Here is a 21,858-nt window from a genome sequence, read left to right on the forward strand (position 1 = left end):
ATAGAATCTTGTCATGGAATGTTAATGGCTTGAATTCAGCTCAGAAAAGAAGGAAAATATTTCACTACTTGAAACAATTTAAAAATGATGTGATTTGTTTGCAAGAGACACATATAAAATTATCAGACCAAAAATATTTAATTAATTCAAAATTGGGTAACCATTTTGTTGCATCAGCTTTGGAAAAGAAGCATGGAATTGTTGTATATATCAGGAAGGATATACCAGCTAAGCTAATTGAGGCAGATATTCAAGGAAGATTTATTGCTATTGAACTGGTGATAGATGCAGAAAAGACTTTGTTGATAGGTATTTATGCACCTAATCAGCAACAAGAAAAGTTTTACAAAATGTTACATGAGAGGTTGACCCTCTGGGATTATAGTTCGTTTATTTTATTAGGAGACTGGAATGGAGTAATTGATACAAGAAGGATAAGAGAACCTCCTCCAAGAAGATACCTATACATGCAAAATTACCAAAATCCTTTTTGAAATGATGGAAGACTTTGAGTTTAGAGATATATGGAGGTTACGGAATCCAGATGAGAGAGATTTTACTTTTTTCTGATAGGCATCAATCTTTTCACGCATTGATTTTATTTTAATTTCTAATGACTTGCTTTCTAGGGTGAAGAAAACGAAGATATTTCCGAGGTGTTTAACTGACCATAGCCCAGTATGGATGGAATTATTACAAGGGAAAAAAGGTGGTAGAACATGGAGGTTGAATGAAAATCTGTTTAGATATGAGGATAATGTAACTTATTGTAAGAAACAGTTAAAGAATTTTTGATTTTAATATGTACAAAGGGACACCTATAGGAACTGTGTGGGAAGCGAGCAAAGCGTTTATTAGAGGATATTGATTTACTTGGACAACAGGCAAAGGAATAATAAACAAAGGCAGCGTAGATATTTGGAAGAAGAAATTCAAGGAAGCAACAGTTATTAATTCAAAACCCACAAGATCATAAACTTAAAGAGGCTATAAAAATATTACAGAGTCAATTTAATATGTTAATGGCAGACCAGGTGGCAACGAATATACAATATACTAAACATAATACCTTTTGTAATGCAAATAAACCTGGGAGATGGTTGGCATATAATTTAAGGAAGAAACAGAAAGCACGTGTCATACAAAAATAGAATATAAAGGTAAAGAGATATACCAACAGGATAAAATTAAAAGGCATTCTCAGAATTTTATACTGCACTATATGCAAAAGACAAAATATTGGATAGGGACATTTATGATTATTTGAAAGATTATAAGGTGAATATTCTAACATTAGAACAGAGGAGGAGCTGAACGGCCGATAGCTACTGGAGAAATAGTGGAGGCAATTAAACAATTAAAATGGGAAAACCCTGGTACAGATGGTCTTACAGCAACTTATTATAAAAAACACAGGATGAAATATTAGGCCCACTTAAAGAATTATTTAATCAGATACAATTAGGGTGGAATACCCCGTCATGGAAAACATCTTTTATTTCACTGATACCGAAGAGGAGCAAGTCTGCTCTAAACCTGGTAACTATAGGCCGATTTCACTTTTAAATAATGATTATAAGATTTTTGTAAAAATAATAGCAAATAGATTAATGTTAGTTTTACAACAAAGAATTCATACTGATCAATCTGGTTTTATAAAAGGGAGGCAGATGAGGAATAATGTTAGACAGATTATTAATATATTGGAATATTTGGAAAGAAGAATACTTCAAGCACTTATTTTTTGTGATGCAGAGAAAGCCTTTGATCGATTGCATGGGGATTTTTTATTTAAATTAATAGAGAAAATGCAATTTGGAGACTGTTTTATTAGAATAATTAAAGCGATTTATGGAGAGCAAACAGCACAGATTATAGTAAATGGTAGTTTGACAGAAGTTATTAAGATTGCGAAAGGAACAAGACAGGGATGTCCCTTATCACCTTTTTGTTTGTTTTGACTCTGGAACCATTATTAGATAAAATACGAGAATTAATGAAAATAGAGGAATTAAGATTAGACAATATACTAAACATAATACCTTTTGTAATGCAAATAAACCTGGGAGATGGTTGGCATATAATTTAAGGAAGAAACAGAAAGCACGTGTCATACAAAAATAGAATATAAAGGTAAAGAGATATACCAACAGGATAAAATTAAAAGGCATTCTCAGAATTTTATACTGCACTATATGCAAAAGACAAAATATTGGATAGGGACATTTATGATTATTTGAAAGATTATAAGGTTAATATTCTAACATTAGAACAGAGGAGGAGCTGAACCGGCCGATAGCTACTGGAGAAATAGTGGAGGCAATTAAACAATTAAAATGGGAAAACCCTGGTACAGATGGTCTTACAGCAACTTATTATAAAAAACACAGGATGAAATATTAGGCCCACTTAAAGAATTATTTAATCAGATACAATTAGGGTGGGAATACCCCGTCATGGAAAACATCTTTTATTTCACTGATACCGAAGAGGAGCAAGACTGCTCTAAACCTGGTAACTACAGGCCGATTTCACTTTTAAATAATGATTATAAGATTTTGTAAAAATAATAGCAAATAGATTAATGTTAGTTTTACAACAAAGAATTCATACTGATCAATCTGGTTTTATAAAAGGGAGGCAGATGAGGAATAATGTTAGACAGATTATTAATATATTGGAATATTTGGAAAGAAGAATACTTCAAGCACTTATTTTTTGGATGCAGAGAAAGCCTTTGATCGATTGCATTGGGATTTTTATTTAAATTAATAGAAAATGCAATTTGGAGACTGTTTTATTAGAATAATTAAAGCGATTTATGGAGAGCAAACAGCACAGATTATAGTAAATGGTAGTTTGACAGAAGTTATTAAGATTGCGAAAGGAACAAGACAGGGATGTCCCTTATCACCATTATTGTTTGTTTTGACTCTGGAACCATTATTAGATAAAATCGAGAATTAATGAAAATAGAGGAATTAAGATTAGACAATATGAGTACAAAGTTAGAGCTTTTGCAGATGATGTAGTGGTTACGTTAACAAATCCTATAAATTCAAGTAGATTTTTGTTGGAAGTAATTGATAAATATGGAAAGGTATCAGGATTTAAAATAAATCAGAATAAAACAAAAGTGATAATTAAAAATATGTCTATACAACAGAAACAAAAACTAGAGGAAATGACAGGATTTGAGGTAGTAAAAAAGGTTAAATATTTAGGGGTCTATATTAGCTCATCGAACAAGAAACTTTATAAGAATAATTATGACTTGCTATGGCAAAAAGTTCAGAATGATATGAGTGGCTGGAAGAAATTGCAGTTATCCCTATTGGGAAGGATTGCGGCTATTAAAATGAATGTGTTACCTAGATTTTTGTTTCTGTTCCAGATGATACCTATAATTAAAAAGGATAAAAATTTGGAAGATTGGCAGAGTGGGATTAATAAATTTATATGGCAGGGTAAAAAGGCGAGGTTAAAATGAAAATAATACAGGATTCACGGGAAAGAGGTGGTTTAAGAATGCCTAACTTTAAACTATATTATGAAGCAGTAACCCTTTCAGTAATAAGTGACTGGTTTAACTTAACAGAGGAAAGAATTTTGAATATAGAAGGTTATGACTTGTTATATGGATGGCATGCGTACTTATTTTATGGAAAAAAGTGGATAGGGCTTTTAAGAATCATGTGTTGAGAAGTGCTCTTTTGCGGGTCTGGAATAAATATTCCTATAAATTAGATTACAAGATTCCTATATGGGCGAGCCCTAGACATGCAATAGAGAATATAAATATAGAACAGAAACAGGAAATGATTACATATAAAGAACTTTTGTATGCTGAAGGAGGTAGATTGCAATTAAAATCATTACAGGTATTAAATGAAGAAGGGAGGAATTATACTTGGTTTCAATATGGGCAAATAAGTGCTAGATGGAAAGAAGATCAAAAAATTGGTATAATGCAAAGGGAGGAAAATTTAATAAAGCAAATTAGAAATCAGACCCAGGAGCATATAAAGAGATTGTATAATGTGTTGCTTGAAATAGATTAGGAAAAGGATTTGGTAAAGGATTGTATGATAAAATGGGCACAGAATATTCAGGAACCAATAATGTTGGAAACATGGGAGAAAATTTGGGTTAGAAATGTTAAGTTTACACAAGCACAGAATTTAAGGAAAATTTTTATAAGATGTTTTATAGATGGCATTTAGATCCCAAAAATTATCATGTATGTATCCTAATATCCAAGCGAAATGTTGGAGGTGTGATTGTGATGATGCTACATATTTTCATATTTGGTGGACTTGCAAGAAAATTAAGGTCTTTTGGATAAGAATTTGGTGGATTATTCAAAATGTACTGAAGAAGAAGATAAAGTTCCTGCCACAATTTTTCCTTTTGGGAATTATAACGGATTGTACAGGGATTGAGACTAAATTGATTTTGAACTTAATAACAGCAGCAAGACTATTGATTGGACAATACTGGAAGAAGAAGAGATACCTACAATAGAAGAATGGATATTGAAAGTTATTAATTTGGCTGAGATGGCTAAAATCTCAGCGTTTTAAAAGACAATACGCAGGAAAGATATTTAATTGAATGGAAAAAATGGATTGATTATTTACAAAACAGATATCAGATTAAGAAATATCAGATTGCCTTTGAATAATTAGAAAGTTATTTTATGTAATGGGGAGGGGGTTGGGAGACGAAAAGCTTTGGATGTGGTTATTTGGATTGGAAGGGAAAATTTTATTCTATGTTTGGTTTATGTATAACTTTACCTTGTGATTGACCGGGAAGCCGGGGTGGGGAGGAGGGGAAAAAGGGGAAAATGTTTTGTTTTTTTTTTTTTTTTTGGGAGGGAGGGGAAAAAAAGGGGGAAAAATGTTTTTGTTTTTTTAAAACTCTTTCAATAAAAAAAAAAAAAAGTTCTTCATTACTTCTCCAAAAATTATCATGTATGTATCCTAATATCCAAGCGAAATGTTGGAGGTGTGATTGTGATGATGCTACATATTTTCATTTTTGGTCGACTTGCAAGAAAATTAAGGTCTTTTGGATAAGAATTTGGTGGATTATTCAAAATGTACTGAAGAAGAAGATAAAGTTCCTGCCACAATTTTACCTTTTGGGAATTATAACGGATTGTACAGGGATTGAGACTAAATTGATTTTGAACTTAATAACAGCAGCAAGACTATTGATTGGACAATACTGGAAGAAGAAGAGATACCTACAATAGAAGAATGGATATTGAAAGTTATTAATTTGGCTGAGATGGCTAAAATCTCAGCGTTTTAAAAGACAATACGCAGGAAAGATATTTAATTGAATGGAAAAATGGATTGATTATTTACAAAACAGATATCAGATTAAGAAATATCAGATTGCCTTTGAATAATTAGAAAGTTATTTTATGTAATGGGGAGGGGTTGGGAGGCGAAAAGCTTTGGATGTGGTTATTTGGATTGGAAGGAAAATTTTTATAAGATGTTTTATAGATGGCACTTAGACCCCAAAAAATTATCATGTATGTATCCTAATATCCAAGCGAAATGTTGGAGGTGTGATTGTGATGATGCTACATATTTTCATATTTGGTGGACTTGCAAGAAAATTAAGGTCTTTTGGATAAGAATTTGGTGGATTATTCAAAATGTACTGAAGAAGAAGATAAAGTTCCTGCCACAATTTTTCCTTTTGGGAATTATAACGGATTGTACAGGGATTGAGACTAAATTGATTTTGAACTTAATAACAGCAGCAAGACTGTTGATTGGACAATACTGGAAGAAGAAGAGATACCTACAATAGAAGAATGGATATTGAAAGTTATTAATTTGGCTGAGATGGCTAAAATCTCAGCGTTTTAAAAGACAATACGCAGGAAAGTTATTTAATTGAATGGAAAAAATGGATTGATTATTTACAAAACAGATATCGGATTAAGAAATATCAGATTGCCTTTGAATAATTAGAAAGTTATTTTATGTAATGGGGAGGGGGTTGGGAGACGAAAAGCTTTGGATGTGGTTATTTGGATTGGAAGGAAAATTTTTATAAGATGTTTTATAGATGGCACTTAGATCCCAAAAATTATCATGTATGTATCCTAATATCCAAGCGAAATGTTGGAGATGTGATTGTGATGGTGCTACATATTTTCATATTTGGTGGACTTGCAAGAAAATTAAGGTCTTTTGGATAAGAATTTGGTGGATTATTCAAAATGTACTGAAGAAGAAGAGATACCTACAATAGAAGAATGGATATTGAAAGTTATTAATTTGGCTGAGATGGCTAAAATCTCAGCGTTTTAAAAGACAATACGCAGGAAAGATATTTAATTGAATGGAAAAATGGATTGATTATTTACAAAACAGATATCAGATTAAGAAATATCAGATTGCCTTTGAATAATTAGAAAGTTATTTTATGTAATGGGGAGGGGTTGGGAGGCGAAAAGCTTTGGATGTGGTTATTTGGATTGGAAGGAAAATTTTTATAAGATGTTTTATAGATGGCATTTAGATCCCAAAAAAATTATCATGTATGTATCCTAATATCCAAGCGAAATGTTGGAGGTGTGATTGTGATGATGCTACATATTTTCATATTTGGTGGACTTGCAAGAAAATTAAGGTCTTTTGGATAAGAATTTGGTGGATTATTCAAAATGTACTGAAGAAGAAGATAAAGTTCCTGCCACAATTTTTCCTTTTGGGAATTATAATGGATTGTACAGGGATTGAGACTAAATTGATTTTGAACTTAATAACAGCAGCAAGACTATTGATTGGACAATACTGGAAGAAGAAGAGATACCTACAATAGAAGAATGGATATTGAAAGTTATTAATTTGGCTGAGATGGCTAAAATCTCAGCGTTTTAAAAGACAATACGCAGGAAAGATATTTAATTGAATGGAAAAATGGATTGATTATTTACAAAACAGATATCAGATTAAGAAATATCAGATTGCCTTTGAATAATTAGAAAGTTATTTTATGTAATGGGGAGGGTTGGGAGACGAAAAGCTTTGGATGTGGTTATTTGGATTGGAAGGGAAAATTTTATTCTATGTTTGGTTTATGTATAACTTTACCTTGTGATTGACCCGGGAAGCCGGGGGGTGGGGGAGGGAGGGGGGTGTTTTGTTTTTGTTTTTTGTTTTTTTTTGGGAGGGAGGGGGAAAAAAGGGGGAAAAATGTTTTTGTTTTTTTAAAACTCTTTCAATAAAAAAAAAAAAAAAGTTCTTCATTACTTCTCCAAAAAAATTATACATGTCAGATGATGAACTGACCTTGAATGACTCAAAACGGACAGAAGAGAATGATAACCTTCTGATATCACCACTGTTGTCTTCTTGAGCAGAAATCAGAAATATTTATGTGAGGAAATAGGCAAAAGCATTATCCAAGTGACTTCCGATGAAGGTTTCTGTTTCTCACATCTTCCACCGTAATTCTTGGAAAAATCAAAATAGATGCAAATAACATTTGATCTCTGTTGACTAAAATAAGGGTGAGCGGTTGGTTCTTTAGCTCCTTCAACAAGAAGCAAAAACAAACAACCAAAGCAAAAAAAAGATTCATTTCCATAGAAGAAAACAACCAAAAATGATCACCATCTTTTCTGGAGTAACGGATGCTAAAATGGGAAATTTGACAGCCAATTATACTAAATACAATGGCACTGATGACATACCCTCAGAGGCCAACATTTATCAGCTTGACTATCAGAAAAAAGTCATCCATTCTTTAATCATTTTAATTTGCCTTCCAGGAATTATTGGGAATGGAACTGTCATACGAGTTTTGTATTCCCAGATGAAGAAGACTCCTTTCACTATCTATATCCTCAATTTGGCTGTGGCTGACAGTGGGACTCTCGTATTGCTATTTATTTCCGCAATTTGGCACATAACTACTGAAAACTCCAACCTAGAAATCATAGAATGTTTAGTATGGACTTACTGCACTGGTCAATTTCTTCTGACAATCATCAGCATTGACCGGTGTTTGGCTCTCTTCTTCCCAATTTGGCATCGATATCATCAGCCGCCATACCTCTCCACCATACTCTGTGCCGTTACCTGGATCGTCTCTTTTTCCTTCTGTGCAATTAATTACACTTTGATTTTAGTTAAAGGCTCTCGAAGCATCTGCCAATCCTACCACATTTTTATATATACCATTTTCATATGGACCCCACTCACGTTATTTATTTATTTATTTATTTATTTATTTATTTATTTATTTATTTATTTATTTATTTATTTATATTTTTATACCGCCCTTCTCCCGAAGGACTCAGGGCGGTGTACAGTCAAATTATAAAAACAATACAATATACAATTAAAACAAAAACTTAAAACAAGAATATTCCATAAATGGCCGAAATTTAAAACAATCAAATTTAAAACCCTTAAAATTCATAAATAATAACCCCAATTAAAATTATTTAAGATTAAAAATTTAAGCCAGTCCCGTTTGAATAAACAAATGAGTTTTCAGCTCACAGCGAAAGGTCCGAAGGTCAGGTAATTGGCACAAACCAGGGGGAAGTTCGTTCTAAAGGGTAGGGGCTCCGACAGAGAAGGCCCTTCCCCTGGGGGCCGCCCGCCGACATTGCTTGGCGGACGGCACCCTGAGAAGACCCTCTCTGTGTGAGCGTACGGGTCGGTGGGAGGCATAAGGTAACAGCAGGCGGTCCCGTAAGTACCTGGGCCCTAAGCCATGGAGCGCTTTAAAGGTGGTAACCAAGATCTTAAAGCGCACCCGAAAGACCACAGGAAGCCAGTGCAGACTGCGCAGGAGTGGTGTTACATGGGAGCAACGAGTGGCTCCCACTATTACCCGTGCAGCTGCATGTATATCTCCTCCACCTACATATTTAATTGATTTTGTTTCCTTCTGTGTTCATCTGTGATGGATAGCTTTTTGTGAGAAATCATGCTTTCAAATAATCTCAACCTAGAAGTTTCTGAGACTCGTCCTGAACTGAGAATGAGTTCTTTTCCTATAGCAGATACCATAATGAAAATTCAACCTCTGCTAAGGACTTACCTGGTGATGATGAGTGACGCACAGTCACTCATGCCCTCGTTACATCTCGCTTGGACTACTGCAATGCTCTCTACATGGGGCTCCCCTTGAAGAGCACCCAGAAGCTCCAACTGGTCCAGAATGCAGCCATGCGGGTGATAGAGGGAGCACCCGGGGTGGAAAAGTACAGCTGCGTGTCATCAGCGTACGGATGGTAACTCACCCCGAAGCCACTGATGACCTCGCCCAGCGGCTTCATATAGATGTTGAACAGGAGAGGCGAGAGAATCGACCCCTGAGGCACCCCACAAGTAAGGCACCTTGCGGTCGATCTCTGCCCCCCTGTCAACACCGTCTGCATCCGGTCAGAGAGATAGGAGGAGAACCACCGATAAACGGTGCCTCCCACTTCCAAACTCTCCAACCGGTGCAGCAAGATACCATGGTCGATGGTATCAAAAGCCGCTGAGAGATCTAACAGGACCAGGGCAGACGAACAACCCCTATCCCTGGCCCTCCAGAGGTCATCCACCAACGTGACCAAAGCTGTCTCCGTACTATGTCTGGACCGGAAGCCGGACTGGAACGGGTCTAGATAGACAGCTTCATCCAGGTACTGGGGAAGCTGCCATGCCACCACACTCTCTACAACCCTCGCCACAAAACGAAGGTTGGAGACTGGACGATAATTTCCTAAAATAGCCGGGTCCAGGGGAGGCTTCTTGAGTAGGGGGTCTCACCACTGCCTCATGTTAGCCTCTAGCCTGGCCCTCTTCTTCAAAGGCTTCCTTAAATCACAGATGAAGAGGCGAGGAAAGCTTCTCAAAGCCACCTTGCTTGCCTTGATTTTCTTCCTCATCTTTTCTTTTCCGCCGATCGTCATTTATCTCATCAATCTGATTTCCAACGACAAATATTTCAATTTATTTACATACGGCTACTTATGTGCCTGTCTAAACAGCAGTGTTAACCCATTGATCTATTTTTTCTGGGGAGAAAGAAGGAACACCATTCTACGTTTAACCTAAAAATTAGCCTCCAGAGGGTTTTCAAAGAGGAGGAAGAGAGTGAAGAGCAACCAAAGGTCCAGTTTGAAACCCATTTATGATGTACTAATGAGAGTGAAAACCAGGGGTGAAATTCAGCCGGTTCTGACAGGTTCTGGAGATGTTTAAATTTTGAATGTCACATTTTATTTAAGAAAACACTGTTTACGAGCTTTGCTTTTTTTCCTTTTTTCTATTTCCCTTTCTTTCAATGTCCATGACTTTTGTGACTTCATATATTGTTCTATTAAATAAAATTGTGAGTTAAAACAGTGGCCCCCAAGGCTCCAAGGACCAGCAGGGGTGGAGAGAGGATGGTTTTGTGTGTGTGTGTCCATCACTTACAAAAATGAAGTTTTGCACACTAACCCACTGTCAACTGGCAAAGCATCCCTAACCTCCTCTCGAGTTGTCATAGGAAAGGGGGGGATGGGAAATTGATGGAACGGCATGGCAGCCAAAGACAGATGCACATTCCAGACGTATCCCTCTCAAGGCTGTCTCCCAGGGTTACTTATAGCAGCCAGAGGGGAGTGGTCTCTACAACCCGTGAAATTGCCCTATTGGCGAATGTGATTGATGACACACCCTGGGGGGAAGGGGGAAACAGGGGCATGATTGGGGCTGTAAATTATGTGGGGTCAGTTGGCTTCATTTGGGAACCTGCCAACATGAAGCTCCTAATAAATAACTGGATTTCTTTTGAAGCTTGGCTCGAGGCTCATGATTTAATTAGGGCATCAATCAGAACCCTGACAGCCGCAGCTTGTGCAGCCCGGTTCCCAGTGGGTCACAGACTGGTACCAGTCCATGGATCACAGGTTGGGAAATCCTGAGTGAAAACATTTCCAATGTATATCAGGTCCTGTTTTTTATCTGCTTAAGGAGCCATGACAAATAGTATTTCTTAATATTTTTCTGCTTTTCTGGATATTTATTCCTGGAATAATATTTATTCTGAATATTTATTCCTGGAATAAGTTTATTTACCACCGACTAGTAAACAAATTAAAGGCTGGGATTTTTCCTCACCGAGGAATCACAATCATCAGATCTTGAGAAAAAAAGTCTGTCTTGAAGAAGATATTACTTATAATTCACCCATATTCAGATATATGATATAATAAATGTGCTTTTACCAAAGTGTAAAATCTCTCCAATGTACAAATAATTTTCTGATTTAATAATAAAAATATGGACATTTTGATTTGGAAAACAAAAGTCCAAATTTTGATAATATTGATTAAAGGTAAAGGTTCCCCTCGCACATATGTGCTAGTCATTCCCAACTCTAGGGGGAGGTGCTCATCTCCGTTTCAAAGCCGAAGAGCCAGCGCTGTCCGAAGATGTCTCCATGGTCATGTGGCCGGCATGACTCAACGCCAAAGGTGCACGGAACACTCTTACCTTCCCACCAAAGGTGATCCCTATTTTTCTACTTGCATTTTTTACGTGTTTTCGAGCTGCTAGGTTGGCAGAAGCTGGGATAAGTAATGGGAGCTCACCCCGTTACACGGCACTAGGGATTCGAACCGCTGAACTGCCAACCTTTCGATCGACAAGCTCAGCGTCTTACCCACTAAGCCACCGCGTCCCTTAATATTGATTACATCAATATTTAAAATATGAAATTTGGGGACAATGGGTTGAAAAACATAATAAAGACAATAATTTAATCATCCTAGAAATTAAGTATATTTAAACTTTCATACATGTCAGGGGCAGCAAACCAGAACACCTACTATACATAAGTAGGCCAAAATAATTTCTTTACTGTTGATCGAAGATCTTACCAGACTGACTGTCCCAAAGGTGCTTTTTCAGGAGGCAACTGGACTTCCTTGTTTTTTTCTTTTGAAGACGTTTCGCTTCTCATCCAAGAAGCTTCTTCAGCATTGACAGGCTAGTGGGGAGAACTGAAGAAACTTTTTGGATGAGAAGTGAAACATCTTCAAAAGGAAAAAAAAAAAAGAAAGTCCAGATGCCTCCTGAAAAAGCACCTCTGGGACAACCATGTCCTGGATCAGGGGTCTCCAACCTTGGCAACTTTAAGACTTGTGGACTTCAAGCAAAGCTGGCTGAGGAACTCTGGGACTTGAAGTCCACAAGTCTTAAAGTTGCCAAGGTTGGAGACCCCTGATCTGGATGACTGAGAATCTCTATAGTCTTTTACCTGACTGACTGCATTCATTTGGGGAGCAGGCATATAAAAACTTCAAGACTTTGATTCCTGTCACTTCCTCCAGTGGAAGGACTCCAAGCTACACCCCCTCTTCATTCCTCCCTCTACTCTAGTCAGTAATTCCACCACAATACAGGAATAATTGTTACTGCTATTATTATGAAATATGATTGAGTTATATAATGTCAAGATATTTGATATGAATGTCTCTCTTCTTCACTTCTAGAAACTACATATGCAGCATGGTTTCCAAATTTTTGCTCTTTGGAATCCTAAATTACATTAATTTCCCATGTTCTTACTGAACAACATATTGTTTATTTTTATTTATTTATTTGTCAATCATATATAAGATAACAGGTAAAAGTATAAACATAATTTGCATACGTGAAAAGGACGTGAAAAGTAAAAAAGGAATATTAGGACAGGGACGGTAGGCACGTGGGTGCGTGCCTCTTACAGACCTCTTAGGAATGGGGTGAGGTCAACGGTAGACAGTTTAAGCTTAAAGTTTTAGGGGTTTGGGGAAGAAACTACAGAGTCAGGTAGTGCATTCCAGGCATTGACCACTCTGTTGCTGAAGTCATATTTTCTGCAATCAAGTTTGGAGCCGTTTGCCTTGAGTTTGTATCTATTTGTTGACGACATGAATGAACAATGGTATTGATGCTTCACAACTGGTCTTATGAGGTTTGCTGCTATTTATGACTCTTCATAATTGGGTTTCATTTGTGGTTTCCTGCTTTTCCGTGCTTCCCTTCTCATCCTTGAAGACTCTTTGCAGGGCAACCTTGTAAGATGTTCTGGGCTGATTTTCCCCCTTCTTCCTTCCCACTAAAAAATAAAGGAGTGGGTTGATGCTGCTGCTGAGTGCCGCACATCCTATCCCAATGGTCATGAGGAGGGGATTATAGGAACCTAAATATTCAATGACATATAAGGCATCCATTGGGAGAGAGAAAAGGAGGAAGAAAATGAGAGCCAGCAAGATGGTGATGACCAATTTACTTTGATTGCATTGCCATTTAGACCTCGTATGAATCAAGAGAGTCACCGTAGACACAACCATGAGAGGCGTACAAAGTAAACCATTCACAATCAGCTGATAAAGTAAAGGGGGACTTTCAGAGTTTCCGGTCTGGTGGAGAATGAAGTGCACCGCAGAGAGCAGGAAGGAGAGGCTCCAGATGAGGCCACAAACCAGGATGGACAAATATGGCGGACGATGGCAGCGATGCCAGAGTGGGAAGAGAACAGCTACACACCTGTCCAGGCTGATGGCTGTCAGCAGAAACTGGCTGGCAGAATAGGTGAAGAGGAAGAGCTCAAAAAATAAGAAGAAAAAGATGGCCAGAAGATTAGTCTTTTCATGGAGAGTTAAAACAGCCACAAATATAGCTGTAATAATAAAGGATGTGAGGGCCCCAAAATCAGCGATGGAGAGGTTCAGGATGAAAGTGGTGAAAGAATTCCTCTTAATGGAATAGACCAAAAAATAAATTGTTGCTCCATTTCCGATCAGGCCTAAAATACAAATAATGGCAATGGAGCCATTGATAAGGTTTCGCGTTAAAACATCAAGCAAAGTAGTTCTAAAATATTCCCTCCAGCCATGACTCCTGTAAGCAGGAAAAAACAAAAAGAGAATCAGTCCATGATTATCTTTTGAGAGCTAAATGCAATTTCATTTTAATGTATGCCAATTAGTGTACAGTGAAAGTGACAATAAAGCTCTCCTCTCCTTTCCTTTCCTTTCCTTTCCTTTCCTTTCCTTTCCTTTCCTTTCCTTTCCTTTCCTTTCCTCTCCTCTCCTCTCCTCTCCTCTTCTTTCCTCTCTTCTTCTCTCCTCTCCTCTCTTCTTCTCCTCCCCTCCCCTCCCCTCCCCTCCTTCTCCTTCTCCTTCTCCTCTCCTCTCCTCTTATTGTTGTTGTTAGTTGCGAAGTTGTGTTCGACCCATCGTGACCCCATGGACAATGTTCATCCAGGCCTTCCTGGCCTTCTCTCCCCCAGAGTCCCCCAGAGTCCATTTAAGCTCATGCCGACTGCTTCAGTGACTCCATCCAGTCACCTCGTTCTCTGCCGTCCCCTTCTTCTTTTGCCCTCAATCCTTCCCAGCATTAGGGTGTTCTCCAGTGAGTCCTTCCTTCTCATTAGGTGGCCAAAGTATTTGAGTTTCATACTCTACACTACTCTACTCTACTCTACTCTACTCTACTCTAGAATAGAATAGAATAGAATAGAATAGAATAGAATAGAATAGAATAGAATAGAATAGAATAGAATAGAATAGAATAGAATAGAATTTTTATTGGCCAAGTGTGATTGGACACACAAGGAATTTGTCTTGGTGCATATGCTCTCAGTGTACATAAAAGAAAAGATACGTTCATCAAGGTACAACATTTACAACACAATTGATGATCAATATATCAATATAAATCATAAGGATTGCCAGCAACAAGTTACAGTCATACAGTCATAAGTGGGAAGAGATTGGTGATGGGAACTATGAGAAGATTAATAGTAGTGCAGATTCAGTAAATAGTCTGACAGTGTTGAGGGAATTATTTGTTTAGCAGAGTGATGGCCTTCGGGAAAAAACTGTTCTTGTGTCTAGTTGTTCTGGTATGCAGTGCTCTATAGCGTCGTTTTAAGGGTAGGAGTTGAAACAGTTTATGTCCAGGATGCGAGGGATCTGCAAATATTTTCACGGCCCTCTTCTTGATTCGTGCAGTATACAGGTCCTCAATGGAAGGCAAGTTGGTAGCAATTATTTTTTCTGCAGTTCTAATTATCCTCTGAAGTCTGTGTTTTTCTTGTTGGGTTGCAGAACCGAACCAGACAGTTATAGAGGTGCAAATGACAGACTCAATAATTCCTCTGTAGAATTGGATCAGCAGCTCCTTGGGCAGTTTGAGCTTACTGAGTTGGCGCAGAAAGAACATTCTTTGTTGTCCTTTTTTAATGATGTTTTTGATGTTAGCTGTCCATTTGAGATCTTGCGATATGGTAGAACCCAGAAATTTGAAGTAGAGTCTACTCTATTCCACTCTACCCTTGCAGAAATCCCTGAATGTTGAAATAGAATTACATATGGTGGGCACCTCTTCTGCTCTCATTCTTCATAAACTGTGATTATACAGGACACATCCCTAAAACTGGGGACAGCAAACAACAGTGCCAACCTAGTTTGAGCACTGCAACATTTGAGCACTGCTGCATCTTTCCTTTAGGACAGAGTTGTTCAACGTCCATGTGAGTGGCCAGCAAAAATTGCATATTGCCCACTTAAATGAGTTAGCATGCATGTTCACTCGCTTGCCCACTGCTCACGCAAGTGAGGATGTGTGTGCATATGTGCTCACTGGCCATTTCCACAGCCCAGTTGCAAATCCCTCATGGCCCACTAGTGGGCGGTGGCCCACAGGTCGGGGACCCCTCTTAAGGAGATCAGAATCTGTGATTATCAAGATTCTAGTAACTTCATGCAACATGTCAATGTGGTTCTCTAGTAATTCTCAAATGGAGAAGAGGGCCTCACTGGGAAGCTTTCCCTTGTCTGCCAGCTACACAAAATCCAAAAATCTGCACTGAATCACCTGGGAATCTCATATTTCTAGACATTCACCCAAAGTGGTTTAAGAACAAGTTGAGTTGGTCATGTTGTGGTCTGCCAGCAGCCTGCGGAGCTGGCAATGGAGTCGGACAGCGATGAGGCTGAGGAAGAACATGGGCCAGTCCTGGAGGCTGGGGAAGGCCCAGATGAGGGCTCTGCATTGGAGGCAGAGGAGGGTCAGGGCCATTGGGGAGTGAGGTGCAGACTCCAGAGCCTCCAGAGACTGATAATAGTGAGGCAGAGGAACAGGAGGAGCCTGTTCCTAATGCATGCATGAGAAGAGCTGACAGAAGGCAAGAGCAGCTCAAGCAAAGACGATGACTTGGGAGTAGGGCCAAGAGATGATTGGCCCCTCCCATAAGGCTTAAAAGACCACTAACAGCGTTTGGGCTTTGCCGGAAAACAACGTTGATAGCTTCGTCATCTTGCATTTATTTTGTATTGGTGTCTTCTGAACGTTTGCCAAGAAAGGCCTTTGGCAGTTTTTTCCCGAAGGCCATCACTCTGCTAAACAAATAATTCCATCAACACTGTCAAACTATTTACTGAATCTGCACTACTATTAATTTTCTCATAGTTCCCATCACCAATCTCTTTCCATTTATGACTGTATGACTATAACTTGTTGCTGGCAATCCTTATGATTTATATTGATATATTGACCATCAATTGTGTTGTAAATGTTGTACCTTGATGAACGTATCTTTTCTTTTATGTAAGAGCATATGCACCAAGACAAATTCCTTGTGTGTCCAATCACACTTGGCCAATAAAAAATTCTATTCTATTCTATTCTATTCTATTCTATTCTATTCTATTCTATTCTATTCTATTCTATTCTATTCTAATTGGACCAAGGTTGGTGATAGGACTGAGGAATTTGTGTTGGGAGGGATTTACTTTAATTTAGTTAAACTACGCTGAGAATGAAGTAATTCTCAGCTGTTCGAATAAAGTTTGTTTGGTTTTACACTGACTAAGTTTCCTACTACCTACTTGGGCCTGGGTCACAACAGGTCAACCTCTATCCTTTAGAAGAGGCCCTCATTCCAGCAGCCACAATGAGCAGAGCAGTGGATGACTTTTCCTTTGGTATGTGATGAAACAATTGGAAGGTGTTCTGACCCAGCCTTAGCAGAAACAAGAAACATACTCCTTGTCATAAAAAACCCCTCTTTATTTACCTCCTGTGAATTAATGGCATTCACACACCGAAAAGTCCAGGAACTAATCCTTCAAAGAGTTAACTGCAGTAACAGACCTTATAAGTTCCTTGCAATAATTCAAGGGTGTGAGCTCCCATTCAAAAGTCTGCAAATTAAGTTCCAGCAAGCAGTCTGTGTGGCATGAAACTCCATGAGCAAAATCTTCAGAAATACGAATGGTTGTCTCCTACGAAAACCACTCCCCTTTCCTTCTATTTATTCCCCAGCCAGGGAGGGGCCATTCAGCATCCATGTGTGCCTTGCTTCCCGAGTCGACTCTTTGTCCTCAGTTGTTCTTCTCTCCTAACAGCTCTGTGCATACATGCATCTGGAACAGGCCCCAGCTGTTCTTCCTCCTCACTCATGTACAATTTAATGTACAATTTAAAATGCAAATTAAAAAACTTATTTTATAATTAGCCTAAAGAGTTTAAAATATGTAATAAACTAAAACCCCATTTAAAATTATTAATAAAAATTTAAAATCGATAAAATTTAAGCCAGCCCCGCGCGAATGAAAAGATGTGTCTTCAGTTCGCGACGGAAGGTCCGAAGGTCAGGTATTTGGCGTAAACCCGGGGGAAGCTCGTTCCAGAGTGTGGGAGCCCCCACAGAGAAGGACCTTCCCCTGGGGGCCGCCAGCCGACATTGCTTGGCGGACGGCACCCTGAGAAGTCCCTCTCTGTGAGAGCGTACGGGTCGGTGGGAGGCATGTGGTAACAGCAGGCGGTCCCGTAAGTACCCAGGCCCTAAGCCATGGAGCGCTTTAAAGGTTGTAACCAAAACCTTAAAGTGCACTCGAAAGGCCACAGGTAGCCAGTGCAGTCTGCGCAGGAGCGGTGTTACGTGGGAGCTACGCGTAGCTCCCTCTATCACCCGCGCAGCTGCATTCTGGACTAACTGAAGCCTCTGAGTGCACCTCAAGGGGAGCCCCATGTAGAGAGCATTACAATAATCCAAGCGAGAGGTAACGAGCGCATGAGTGACTGTGCACAAGGCATCCCGATCAAGGAAGGGGCGCAACTGCCGAACCAGGCGAACCTGGTGGAAGGCCCTCCTGGAGACGGCCGTCAAATGATCCTCAAACGACAGCCGTTCATCCAGGAGGACACCTAAGTTGTGCACCCTATCCTTTGGGGCCAATAACTCGCCTCCAACAGTCAGCTGCGGCTGCAGCTGACTGAATCGGGATGCTGGCATCCACAGCCACTCCGTCTTGGAGGGATTAAGCTTGAGCCTGTTTCTCCCCATCCAGACCCGTACGGCTTCCAAACACCGGGACAGCACTTCAACAACTTCATTGGGGTGGCCCGGGGTGGAGAAGTACAGCTGGGTGTCATCAGCGTACAGCTGGTATCTCACCCCGAAGCCACTGATGATCTCACCCAACGGCTTCATATAGATGTTGAACAGAAGGGGCGAGAGAATCGACCCCTGCGGCACCCCACAAGTGAGGCACCTCGCGGTCGACCTCTGCCCCCCTGTCAACACCGTCTGCGACCGGTCGGAGAGATAGGAGGAGAACCACCGATACATGGTGCCTCCCACTCCCAATCCCCCCAACCGGCGCAGCAAGATACCATGGTCGATGGTATCAAAAGCCGCTGAGAGGTCTAATAGGACCAGGGCAGAGGAGTAACCCCTGTCCCTGGCCCTCCAGAGATCATCCACCAATGCAACCAAAGCTGTCTCCATGCTGTATCCGGGTCGGAAGCCAGACTGGAACGGGTCTAGATAGATGACTTCATCCAGGTATTGGGGTAGCTGTCGCGCCACAGCACTCTCTACAACCTTCGCAATAAAGCGAAGGTTGGAGACTGGACGATAATTGCCCAAAATAGCTGGGTCCAGGGAGGGCTTCTTGAGGAGAGGTCTCACCACCGCCTCTTTCAAGGCGGCAGGGAAAACCCCTTCCAACAGAGAAGCATTGATAATCCTCTGGAGCCAGCCTCGTGTCACCTCCTGAGTGGCCAGTACCAGCCAGGAAGGACACGGGTCCAGTAAACATGTCGTGGCGTGAAGCCTCCCCAACAACCTGTCCACGTCCTCGGGAGCCACAGGGTCAAACTCATCCCAAACAGACTCGACAAGACGTGCCTCCTCTCCCAATCCCCAACCGGCGCAGCAAGATACCATGGTCGATGGTATCAAAAGCCGCTGAGAGGTCTAATAGGACCAGGGCAGAGGAGTAACCCTGTCCCTGGCCCTCCAGAGATCATCCACCAATGCGACCAAAGCTGTCTCCGTGCTGTATCCGGGTCGGAAGCCGGACTGGAGCAGGTCTAGATAGATGACTTCATCCAGGTATTGGGGTAGCTGTCGCGCCACAGCACTCTCTACAACCTTCGCAACAAAGCGAAGGTTGGAGACTGGGCGATAATTACCCAAAATAGCTGGGTCCAGGAGGGCTTCTTGAGGAGGGTCTCACCACCGCCTCTTTCAAGGCGGCAGGAAAACCCTTCCAACAGAGAAGCATTGATAATCCTCTGGAGCCAGCCTCGTGTCACCTCCTGGTGGCCAGTACCAGCCAGGAAGGACAGGTCCAGTAAACATGTCATGGCGTGAACCCTCCCCAACAACCTGTCCACGTCCTCGGGAGCCACAGGGTCAAACTCATCCCAAACAGACTCGACAAGACGTGCCTCCTCTCCCTCGCTTGGATCATCCCAATTTCGGTCCAGGCCGTCCCAGAGCTGAGCGATTTTATCGTATAGATAACCACTAAACTCCTCGGCTCGTCCCTGCAAAGGGTCATCCCGCACCTTCTGATGAGGTGCCTCCCCAGTGGCTGGGAAACATCAGGCAGCCCAGGCTCTATCTCTGTGTCCGATGCTGAGCATCCATCAGAGTCTTCCCCAGGCCCCAGAACTGGCCCACGTTCTTCCCCAACCTCCTCATTATCCGAGTCTACCGCCAGCTCTGCTGGCAGCTGGCAGGCCACAACGGAAGGCTAATTTCATTACCTCAAAGAAAATATTTTGTACCATAAAGTAGGGACGTGGTGGCTTAGTGGCTAAGGCACTGAACTTGTCGATCAAAAGGTTGGCAGTTCAACGGTTTGAATCTCTAGTGTCGCGTAACGGGGTGAGCACCCATGACTTGTCCCAGCTTCTGCCAACCTAGCACTTCGAAAGCAGGTAAAAAATGCAAGTAGAAAAAATAGGGACCACCTTTGGTGGGAAGGTAACAGCGTTCCGTGCACCTTTGGCATTGAGTCATGCCGGCCACATGACCACGGAGACGTCTTCGGACAGCGCTGGCTCTTCGGCTTTGAAACGGAGATGAGCACCGCCCCCTAGAGTCGGGAATGACTAGCACATATGTGCGAGGGGAACCTTTACCTTTACCTTTTACCATAAAATACTTACATCTCATAGTAGGTTGACCACGCAGTGGGGCAGTTGTTGTAACCTAAGGATTCAGTTACAGAAAATCATGATTATTGTCAAAATGCACATATATATTTTAGAAACATCTTCCACAGTTGCATCTTTATTTTTATGTCTTTATGTCTGGGTCTGTGTACAAATAAATAAAAGAATCCTCAATAACATTTTCCTGTGGTCACCCCACAGAGTCCCTGGTGAATAATCTGTTTTTCTGATGCATTATATAATAATAATAATATCAGAGTTGGAAGGGACCTTGGAGGTCTTCTAGTCCAACCCCCTGCCCAGGCCCTACACCATTTCAGACAAATGGCTATCCAACATTTTCTTAAAAATTTCCAGTGTTGGAGCATTCACAACTTCTGCAGGCAAGTTGTTCCACTGATTAATTGTTCTAACCATCAGGAAATTTCTCCTTAGTTCTAGGTTGCTTCTCTCCTTGATTAGTTTGGGGTGGCCGGGGTGGAAAAGTACAGCTGGGTGTCATCAGCGTACAGCTGGTATCTCACCCCAAAGCCACTGATGATCTCACCCAGCGGCTTCATATAGATGTTGAACAGAAGGGCGAGAGAATCGACCCCGCGGCACCCCACAAGTGAGGCACCTCGCGGTGACCTCTGCCCCCTGTCAACACCGTCTGCGACGGTCGGAGAGATAGGAGGAGAACCACCGATACATGGTGCCTCCCACTCCCAATCCCCCCAACCGGCGCAGCAAGATACCATGGTCGATGGTATCAAAAGCCGCTGAGAGGTCTAATAGGACCAGGGCAGAGGAGTAACCCCTGTCCCTGGCCCTCCAGAGATCATCCACCAATGCGACCAAAGCTGTCTCCGTGCTGTATCCGGGTCGGGAGCCGGACTGGAACGGGTCTAGATAGATGGCTCCACCCAGGTATGGGGGTACCTGCCGCCCCCCACCCCCCCCTACAACCTTCGCAACAAAGCGAAGGTTGGAGACTGGACGATAATTGCCCAAAATAGCTGGGTCCAGGGAGGGCTTCTTGAGGAGGGGTCTCACCACCGCCTCTTTCAAGGCGGCAGGGAAAACCCCTTCCAACAGAGAAGCACTGATAATCCATGAGCCAGCCTCGTGTCACCTCCTGAGTGGCCAGTACCAGCCAGGAAGGACACGGGTCCAGTAAACATGTCGTGGCGTGAAGCCTCCCCAACAACCTGTCCACGTCTTCGGGAGCTACAGGGTCAAACTCATCCCAAACAGACTCGACAAGACGTGCCTCCCACTCCCAATCCCCAACCGGCGCAGCAAGATACCATGGTCGATGGTATCAAAAGCCGCTGAGAGGTCTAATAGGACCAGGGCAGAGGAGTAACCCTGTCCCTGGCCCTCCAGA

The 21,858-nt window shown here is 41.1% G+C and overlaps 2 protein-coding genes across 13 annotated transcripts in view; one reads left to right on the forward strand and one right to left on the reverse strand.

The window, feature by feature from the left end:
• Positions 1 to 21,858, reverse strand: part of LOC131195756 (proto-oncogene Mas-like) — a 73,351-nt gene that overhangs the window by 41,384 nt on the left and 10,109 nt on the right. For 2 of the 12 annotated variants that reach the window (XM_058177942.1, XM_058177946.1), the window contains exons 2-3: positions 20,484 to 20,526; positions 7,996 to 8,135 (exon numbers count right to left, since the gene is read on the reverse strand). The exons of 2 other annotated variants lie outside the window; for them this stretch is intronic. Coding sequence is in view for 4 of the 10 variants with exons in the window: in XM_058177950.1 (XP_058033933.1) it covers positions 13,007 to 13,913; positions 20,484 to 20,526 (950 nt within the window). In the remaining 6 variants the exon portion in view is untranslated. Of the gene's footprint in view, positions 1 to 7,995; positions 8,136 to 12,544; positions 13,914 to 20,483; positions 20,527 to 21,858 lie in introns of those variants that run through there. 8 more of the 12 variants (XM_058177948.1, XM_058177945.1, XM_058177953.1 and 5 more) reach the window with 7 other exon arrangements.
• Positions 7,684 to 10,094, forward strand: LOC131195757 (proto-oncogene Mas-like). Its single transcript, XM_058177955.1, has 2 exons — positions 7,684 to 8,220; positions 9,810 to 10,094. The coding sequence occupies exons 1-2, from the start codon at positions 7,849 to 7,851 to the stop codon at positions 10,092 to 10,094; spliced, it is 657 nt and encodes a 218-aa protein (XP_058033938.1). The 5' UTR covers positions 7,684 to 7,848.

Source organism: Ahaetulla prasina, chromosome 3, assembly GCF_028640845.1.
Source record: "Ahaetulla prasina isolate Xishuangbanna chromosome 3, ASM2864084v1, whole genome shotgun sequence".
In the NCBI taxonomy this organism is placed as follows: Eukaryota; Metazoa; Chordata; class Lepidosauria; order Squamata; family Colubridae; genus Ahaetulla; species Ahaetulla prasina.

Coding starts and splice junctions, on each gene's coding strand:
- LOC131195757 (XM_058177955.1), top strand. CDS start 7,849: ATGAAGAAGACTCCTTTCACTATCTATATCCTCAATTTGGCTGTGGCT. Junction 8,221..9,809: donor TTTTTATATATACCATTTTC/ATATGGACCCCA, acceptor GGGTCTCACCAC/TGCCTCATGTTAGCCTCTAG.